The 9505-nt window shown below is 50.9% G+C and overlaps 1 protein-coding gene across 1 annotated transcript; it reads right to left on the minus strand.

Annotated features, from left to right (window-relative positions):
• Window positions 1-261: 261 nt before the first annotated feature.
• RHBDD2 (rhomboid domain containing 2) lies at window positions 262-6932 on the minus strand. Its single transcript, XM_066202055.1, has 4 exons — window positions 6788-6932; window positions 5317-5718; window positions 4810-4960; window positions 262-2629 (listed from the first exon to the last, which is right to left on the minus strand). Exons 1-4 carry the CDS (start codon window positions 6930-6932, stop codon window positions 2257-2259), a joined length of 1071 nt encoding a protein of 356 aa, XP_066058152.1. The 3' UTR covers window positions 262-2256.
• Between the last annotated feature and the right edge of the window lie 2573 nt (window positions 6933-9505).

Consider the following 9505-nt stretch of genomic DNA (forward strand, 5'->3'; position numbering starts at 1 on the left):
ACGCAGCTGCGCCCAGCCCGCCCCAGGGATCCCATCCCACTGATCCCGGCCCAGGGATCCCATCCCACTGATCCCGGCCAAGGGATCCCGTCCCACTGATCCCGGCCCAGGGATCCCATCACAGGGATCCCATCCCACTGATCCCGCCCCAGGGATCCCATCCCACTGATCCCGCCCCAGGGATCCCATCCCACCCATCCCTCGGAGGCATGCTGGCACGCTCCAGCTCCCCACTTACAAACAAACCCAGAGACAAACCAGTCCGTCTTTCAGATTCTATTTCAAGTTCACAGTTTGGAGATACACAACATTAGTGATTGCTATCGATCCTCATCATCCTTCTGAGAAAAAATCAGTGATTAAACTCCTAAAGCTTCCAGGCAAGGATTTCACAAGGTGGAAAATCAAGGCACTACCGGGAGTGGAGTATCAACATTTCAATGTTATCTCTAGGATTTCTTCCCTGGTATTACAAACAATGCTTTTAAATTCCAAACAAGCTCCTTGTCCTGCTCTTGGTCCACACTAAAAATATAACAATGCAATTGCTGCCAGCAGGAAAAACATGAAATCAATCCATTAGTGATCCCACAGAGGAGTGAAATAATCAGGTATGAGACAGAGCTGTCCCCCAACTCCAAACTGGTTCCCAAGTTGCTGAAAGCCCTGCCTGGGGTGCTCACCTTTGCAAGAAAAGCTTCTTACTCATGCCTTATTTATCTGAGATGCAAGTTCTCAGCACTGACTTTGGTCTCCTCCAAAAGGAAGCCCCTGCATCCCACATGGGACCGTGGCAGTCATTCCAGAGGAGCTGCTGGAGAAGTAAAGCAGCTGGATAACAACACAGGGCTTCTTCAGACCCTGATGATGGTAAAATCAAAGAGGCAGGGACGTGCTTTGTGAAGTGCAGCTGCCAGAGCTGCCGTTGGCCAGGCCAGAGCAGGGAGGAGCCCCAAGGCTGTTGAGTTTCTGGGGATGGGTGAGGCACTGCAAGAACATCTCCAAGAGCAAGAATGGCACTTTGTGCTTCATGGAGCACTTTTTTATGGCACACAGCAAAAGTCCAAGTAGAGGCAAGGGCAGTTGTTGAGATCCTGGCTGATTTACAGACACAGAGACAGCAGATTCCTCCTGCGCACTGTACGGTGGGCTACACAGCTGGGAATAGAGCTCAAATCCCAGCAACTGGACCAAACTCCTTCATTACATCCTCAGGCACCAAACAGTGCATCCTATTGCAAATCCCTGGCTGAAAACTCCCCTCTCCCACACACCTGCCCACCAGCTCTGAAAAAAACAGAGAGAGATTGTGCTAATACTGGTGGGTGAGATTTCTAAAGCTGAGCAGTATGAACAGCCCCAACAGCACTGCTACATTCCACTTAAATCTTCTAACCCATTGTTAAGGTCCCTCCCAGTTCCTTGGATTTATAAATATTTGCTCCACAAAGGGCCAAAATTCCTTACTGAAAAGTCTCTCACTACTTCACAGGCATTCGTGGTTGCCTTAACAAGTGGTGGACACACAGGCTGAGCTGGTGCAATGCTGTCAGAAAATGAAGGCAATCCATTGTTGCAGACACAGGACCTTCAGCATTTTAGAGCTGTTTTGGGTAGAAGGTATTCTGTATTCTATTCTCTTGCCCCAGGTTGGTGCAACAAGCCCCCTTCAAGGCACTCTCTTAGTGGGCAAGTCACCAGTAGAACAGACAACGGCTCTCCTCCATTTAATTTTAAAGTTACAAACTAAACTAAACTTAACTAAACTAAACTAAAATCAACTCCTATGATTCCCACTCCTTTTGGGTTCTAGCCACATCACACCTGTAAAAAAGACAGGAATGTAAATGGGAAGTGCTTATTGCTGCAGCTTAGTTAAACCCCAGATTTGCTCAGTGTTTTGCCAGTGAGGTTCCTGCCTACCATGGCCTGGGAGCTGGTGCACTGGAACTCCAGTGGACTTGTGGAAAAAGGCAGCTGCTAAATGCAGCAAAGAAGAAAGACTTAAAAAGGATGAGAAATTCACAGAGGTGATACAGTTCCCATCCTCCAGCCATATCAAAAAGTAAAAAAAAAATTATAAAGGAAATATAATTCAAGTAGACTATGCCAGGGAGCAGGGGAATGGCCTTCACTAGAGCTGCCAACCCATTCCAACACACACGCCAGACACAGTAGAGATGCCAGCAATGCACTGCTGTGGGAGCCTCTTACAGTGCTCCTGCCCCTGTGTGAGTCCTGCAGCTCCCTGGAGGATCAGTACACCTGGACTCTGGTAAATTCAGGTGAAACAGGGGCCACTGGGGCTGCTGGATACCCTGGTGCTTGCTGAACACCAGGCAGAATGCCCGTGGCTGCAGGGGGCTGTGGGACAGAGAACTTGCCCAGCTGGCAGCACTGTCCCGGCAAAGCTCCAGCCTGGGCCTGCCCAGGACACTCTCCAAAGGCCCCTCTGGCCTGGCAGTGGGAAGAACTGAGGCTGTGTCCTGCTGCGTGGCCCTGCTGAGCTCCCTGGTGTCCCAGAGCGTGGCTGTGATGAAAGCTCTGAGCACTGGGCTGAGCAGGAAGGGCCAGAGGCGAAGGGCAGTGGTAGCTCTGCGTGGGGTAAGTGCCAGGCACAGGCTTAATCCTGGGCAGGAAGAAAACAGAAGGTTACACTGTGCTCAGAACTGACATTGCCTAATTACTGCTGGAAGCGCCCTGGGGGCAGATTTCCTCCGGACCAACGCTCAGAGAAGTCACTGCAATCCATCAGAGGGATTCACCACAACAGAAGCTCTTATTATAAGCAGCACTTGAGTAAAAACTGGATTTAGTGGCCTCCCAGGACAGCTGTTCCCACTCCCAGCCCACTTTGACTCCACACCCACTGAAGGAGGTGGCTCTTGGCCCCAGACTCTTTGTGCAAGGAATACACAAAGACAAACTGCAACGTGCTTTGAGATCCCTGTGCACACCCCCTCCCTTGCCCTGTGAGTGACACATCTGCCAAGTCATTAATCAGGAGAAGTTACAGCTGCCAAGTGTTATTTACCAAGAAAACACAAAGGTCATTGGTGCGAGTAGGAGCCCAGAGTAGAGAGGAAAAAAAAAAAAAAAAAAAAAAAAAAAAAGAGGAAAGAGTTAGAAATAAAAGAGAGAGATAGAGATAAAATTAATCATTCAGAAGCAAGGGCTAGGAAGTGCTTGCCAGCAGAAGGCATGACTCATCCTGCCAAAACCTATCAGGAGAGAGGCAAGCAGCCTGGAAGCCTGAGCCTCTGGGACTTCAGGAGTGCTGCTCAGCCCACGCACAACATGAGGATGAGAGCTGAGAATCCAGGCAATATTCATGAAGCCATGAGTGCCAAGTTCCCAGCAAGAAGAGGCTGGCTCACGCTGGGGTTTTCAGGCTTGGTGATTTCTTTTTAATTGTTTGAGGCGTGGGTTTGAGTTTGGATTTTTTTATATTTGTGGACACAAACATGATGCCAAAGCCTGGACTTCAAAGAAATATCCTCCTGTCTTGCAGCAATTTAATGCCTGAATCTTATGAAAATTTGAAATGAATACAAATCCCAAACTATTAAGAGCTCTTGCTTGGAAATAAGAATCAAAATAATAAAAATTAAACTCCAGAAGCACTTACAGAAGTTGTATCTAAGACACAGACATGCAAATTTAGCTGCAGCAGTGGAAGCATCCTAGAAACACCTTCCCACGCCTTGCTTGACAGTCAAACGTTCATGTAAATACCTTTGTGTGACAGCAGCCTGTGTCACCTCACCAACGGAGGCAGGTTCAGACACTGAGGTGCTGTGCACAGCAGGATGGGACTGGTGCTGACACAGGCTCAGCACGGAGCCAGGCTCCCTCTCCTCCCAAAAGCTGCTTTTGCACAGGAGGGAGAGAGGGAAAACACCAATTCTGGGTCTGTCTGGCCTCCCCTGCAAGCACTCACACGTTTTGTGTTTCCTGATGGACCTGGGGAACACTCCTGCTGCAGGCAAGGGTTGCTTTTATGGTTTCCCATGGGTGAGGGCAGTGCAAACACCTGGGAGTGCTTCCACCTCAAATAAAACTTTACAGCGAGCTGATGGCTTAAACAACACATAGAATTTAACCCTGAATAGAAAACTGTTTTTCCTCTGTGAAACTGAAAGGACACCTTAGAATAAGTAAATATTTGACCTACATTTACAAGTTTTTTAGAGTACAAGTGAATTCTCATTGTTTGTGTTATACTAAAAACCTTTCCTGAATGTCAGCTGTGGGCCCCAAGGTTTCTTTTCTGTAAAGCAACACTGCCTTGACACTGAAAACCTGCTGAAAGCTTAAAAGGGACCAAAAGGTCTGCACTGAACTGTGTATGTGCCGTCCTTAATTTATAATGCTCTGGTCCTAAGTAGGTTTGGACAAAACTCACTTCACAGCATTCCTGGCAGGAGAGGTGGGGCAAATAAAGATAAGGATCATGCCCCAGGGAGCCATAAAGTCAGGAACAACTGCCTAATGCTGGGCCAGAGTTACACAACTTAGCTTTCCTGTCAGCCAGAGCTGCAATATTCCCATGTGTACAGCTGCCCTTGCAGCAGAGGAGAGGTCTTTAACCTCCATTTAGCTTTCACTATAGAGCTGGCTGAGTTAATGTGTGGCAATTCATTAGTCACACTAATGTCACCAGTGTAACATCAATGGGTGACTCTGCTCCCCACAACACCCACGATGGGAACAGGAGAGGCACAGTGCAGCTTTTGGAGACAACTGAAGGCCTCTACTCACACCTCAGAATACCCCTACAAGGTGTTTCACAGGAACTCCTGTACTTACGTGCTGTTTTCAGAGGCTCTTCTCTCTGCTGAGGACCCCGGGATGTATTTCAGCCCTGGTATCCTCCTCAGCAGAGTGAAAGGGAACACCCGGTCCAGCCTAGAGCCCACTGACTCTGGGAAATCCAAGCAGAAGCAGTAGCCAAGGCCATCTGAAGTCAGGAACTTGTTAAGGAGAGCTGAGGACAAAACACTCTCATTTCTGACACAGCCACACAGAGCTCCCCTCTGCCCACAAACCACTTTCCCTGGAGAATTCTCCCAGTTCTACCCAGCACCACCTCCAGAGACCACCACCCTCCTCATGTTCTCTGCATGCACTGAGAAGGGGCAGCCTGACGGGAAACACAAATGCAGAACGGGACTGAGCACGAGCAAAACCAGTGAGGGTTTAGTGCAGAGCAAGAGCTCAGGAAAAGCCAGTGCACCTCAGCCAGGAGAACCACAGCATCCCCTCTCCCCACCACCATCCCTCTCCGCCTCAGGGCTTCCCACTGGGAAAGGATACAGGCTTCCCCCACCAGGAGCCCACAGAGGTTCCCCAGGAGGGAGGATTGGGGCACAAACCACGCCATGCAGAGCCCAAGCCACGGCACCAGCACCACAGGAACTCCCAAACCAAAAAGCACAGTCCTCCTCATGCGTGAGCGGGTGGTGGAAACCCCCAGCATGGCAAAAGCCACTGGCATGAAGCCTCTGGCATCTCCCACCTCCAGCAGCCTGGAGACAAGGGGCTGCAGGAGGAGGAACAGCAGGGCAGAGAGCACGGAGAAAGTGGCAGTGAGGATGCAGTGCTTCGCCGTGCCCACGTTCTTCTCAAAGCTGCCAGCAAAGTACCAGGTGACCACAGCACCACAGGACAAGGAGATCAGGTCCTGGTAGATGAAGATGTAGGTGATCAACCTGTGAACTGAGCACAGCAGCACCTCAGACAGGCACACACAGCTCTGGGGCTGCCACAATACAATCCCAGGCTTGAGTAGAGAGAGAGCGAGCCCATGGGATTAATTAATTAATAGCTTTCATTTCTATCCTGGTGTGGAAGAGAAGGAACCTGAGGCCTTTAAAACCAGGCATAAATAACCAGATAGCACTTGTTTTCACTCTGTCTTGGGTGTCACAAACATATGGGCTGGCTCTTGCTGCTTCCTGGGAAGCTGCCTGGAAAAAAGCAACAGCATCTGTAGTAAATTTCAGCCTCATTAAAACAGAAGGCAAGAGACATAAAAATAACTGTTGCAGTACTGAGGTTTTGGGCAAAAAAGATAAACACTTCTTAAATTGCTGGAAGGCTGATTTTCACCACCCAAAAATGTCTGGAGGTTATCACACCTCAGAAGGGCTTCTAGGCCCTCTGTTTCGGTGTTCTCCTTGCACACAGCAAGGATTGAGACAGACTTCTGCACCCCCCTCCCATCAACCTCAGCTCCACCGCCAGAAAAATACCAGTGAGACACAAAACACTCCAGTGCAAGCCCTGGAGACACATGAGGAGATGGTGGAATCCACCCCTCAGCTCAGAGCCCTGGGCTGACAAAGGAAATCACTGCACGGGGGTAAGCTGGAACACGGGAATTAAACGTGTGATAAAAATCACTTTGGGAATACCACAGGGACTGAGAAACGCACTCAGAAAAGCTCCTGGTAGCGTTACCCCCTGGGCTGACTGTCAAAGGACAGAGATGAGGGTGTGGGGGAGCAGCCTGATGGCGAGGGACTGAAATGGGCGCCCGGCAGGCTCGGGGCAGGTGAGGGGAAGCGCATGGAAAGCGGGAAGGGGCACGGGGGGAGCAGCGGACGGGCTTGAGGAAATGCACAGAAACGGGGGCTGGGGGGGGACCACGGGGTCCAGGGCAGGACAAAGAGAAGGCCGGAGAGAGGGGACACAAAGGCTCCGCTGGGATTTGGGGAAAGCGCGGAACGGGGTGGGCAGAGGGACCAAGGAGGCAGCGGCTGCGCCCGCCGGCGGCCCTGCTCACCTTCCCCGTGGTGCAGGGCTGCGGGGCTCAGCGCGGCGGCGGAGCGGGCGGCGGGGACACCCCGCAGCAGCCCGGGCGCGGAGGCACCGACCGACAGCAGCACCGTGAGGGCGGCGGCGGCCGGCGGGGCAGAGGGCGCCGCCATCGCTGCCCCGCGCGCCCGCCGCTTCCGGCCGCCGGCGGAAGGCCTGGCCGTTACCGTGGCAACAGGAGGCGCTGTGGGGTCGTTACCGTGGAGACGGGGGTCGCGCTCTCGCTCTCTCTCCCTCCTCCCCCTTTTGGATTTTTATTTGATTATTGTTATCTTTTCCCTGTTCAGAAGGGGAAATTATCGTAGCCAGAGGTGTGAGGTCTCGCTGGGAGCCCGCCCAGGGCTGGGTTATAGCGGGGTGTTCCCTCATGGGGCTGCCCCAGGGTGTGGGAGGCCCATCTAGACCCGTGCGGCCGCTACTGCCTCGAGCCACGGGGTCTGGCTGCTGGGAATCAGAGAATCAATCAGGCTGGAAAAGATCTCTGGGATCACCGAGTCCAACCCGTGGCCAATGAACACCACCATCTCAATTAGACCAGAGCACTGTGTGCCACATTCAGTGCTTCCATAAACACCTCCAGAGATGGGGACTCCACCACTACCCTGGGCAGCCCCTTCCGATGTCTTATCACCCTTTCTGTGAAGGAATTCCTCCTCATGTTCAGCCTGCAGTGATGCAGTTTAAGACTGTGTCCTCTCACCCTGTCCCTTGGAGCACACCTGGCTACAACCTCCGGAAAGATAATTGTGAGCACAACAAGGTCCCCTCTGAGCCTCCTGTTCTCCAGGCTGAGCCCTCCAGGCTCCCTCAGCCTCTCCTGGGGTTCCAGACTTTCCCCCAGCTCTGTTCCCTTCTCTGGACACGCTCCAGCCCCTCAATGTCCTTCCTGAATTGAGGGTCCCAGAACTGGACGTGGGACTCGAGGGCTGAGTGTTTCCCTGCAGGTGTGATGGGTGAAGGTGGACAGGACAGTCCACACCACAGCTGCTCCTGCCCTGTTCGTACCAAAAACCTGTGTGAGGTTTGTATTATGTGGCCTGTCTGCCTTCGATGCCCCAGAATGTTGGCTTCATCGTTTGGCCAGCTCTAGGCAGGTCTAGGAGAGGAACTGGCAGCTCAAAATTGAAGATACCAAACTTCTTGCAGGTCTCGTGGACGTAAGGAGATGATGAAGTAGGGAGAAGTGTAAATCTGCCCTGTGGTCATGACCATTGGCTAGCTTTATACAATTAGCACTAACCACATTGAACTTGTAGCTGGGGATGGAGCTGTGGATATTATAGTACAAAAAGAGAATATTTGCACAAAAAGAGAAAATTGTACATCCCACCTGGACGTGTTCCTGTGTCACCTGCTCTAGGTGACGCTGCCTTGGCAGGGGGGTTGGTCTGGGTGATCTGCAGAGGGCACTTCTAACCCTAAGGGATCCTGTGAGCTCTGCTGTGTGCCCACACAGTCTGGCTGCTGGTTCACAGAATCCCAGAAGGGTTTGGATTGCCTTCAAAGGGACCTTAGAGGCCACCACCGTGTGAGGTCTCATTTATACAAGAAGGATCAGAAAAAACCCACCTTTCCACACCACCTCTGATTTTCCAATGTGGAGAAGGATTTGAAGCAGCTGAGATCATTTCTAGCCCAGGGGAAAGAGCAGAGGGTTGAAGGGTTGATGTTTTTCCACATCTCAGCTTCGAAGTTTTTGGTTGGGACCATAGCACAGATCTATCAGCAGGCAAACAGACATGTAAGCCTGAAACTTTCTAAATTAATTCTATTTTCCACTTCTGAGAAGCCTTCAGTCCTTGAGGAATGCACAAACACCTAGAGGCTCTACTTAGAGCAAAAGAGCCCCCACATCCCCTGGCTAGGGAGCTTTGTTTGGGATCTGCCCTAATCCCAAAATTGCACAGGCAGCCTTTGTGAGGTCCCAGGTTGTTGCAAAAAGGCTCATGGGGCAGTGGAAGACATCGTGGCTGGAGGAGATGAAGTTTCTCCAGGAGAAACCTTAAGACAGGCTGGGAGCTCAACCGTTCTCTTTTTCTTTTTTCTTTTTCTCTCTCTCTCTCTCTTTTTTTTTTTTCTCTTTAATTAATCATTCCAGTCACCGCTTGTTTTGCAGAAACTTATTTTCGGCTGTGGCAGTGGGATTTGCCTCCTGCTGCTACGCCCAGGGGGGAAGAAGCAGCCCAACTTCTCTGCAAATCTGCTCAAACCATTCAGCTGAAATCAGAGAAGGCTCCTTGCTGCCTTTAAAATTAAAAACACAGGGTAAAACCTCACTGTTCTCTGGGTGCCTGTGCAGACTGTCCCTAGAGAGAGAGGCAACTGCTAACTTCCCAACTCTCACAAGAAGGTAGTTTGATGTGAAACAAGAAATAAGACTTCTAAAAATAATCAGATTAAATAATCAGCGTTGCTTTTGCTGGTTTCTCAGTTCAACACTCTTCTCCTCTCTGAACCAAACTCTCACGTTTCACAGAAGTGGCTCCCAAGATCATGACCCTCTCCCTTTCTTTGGAAAACCACTCTCCAAGTTGATATTGGCTTTTTAGGCTACTCAGAGACGTTAACAAACCTCTCTGGTTTTTCTTTAGGACCCAGATTTTGGATGTTTTCTCTTAACTCCATTTAGCATCTGCTACAAATGGTGATGCACAAATGGGGTACTGAGAGGAATAGGGGGGCTGCC

This window comes from Chamaea fasciata, unplaced genomic scaffold, assembly GCF_029207755.1.
Source record: "Chamaea fasciata isolate MVZ Bird 193981 ecotype frontalis unplaced genomic scaffold, bChaFas1.0.hap1 SCAF_21, whole genome shotgun sequence".
NCBI lineage: Eukaryota > Metazoa > Chordata > Aves > Passeriformes > Sylviidae > Chamaea > Chamaea fasciata.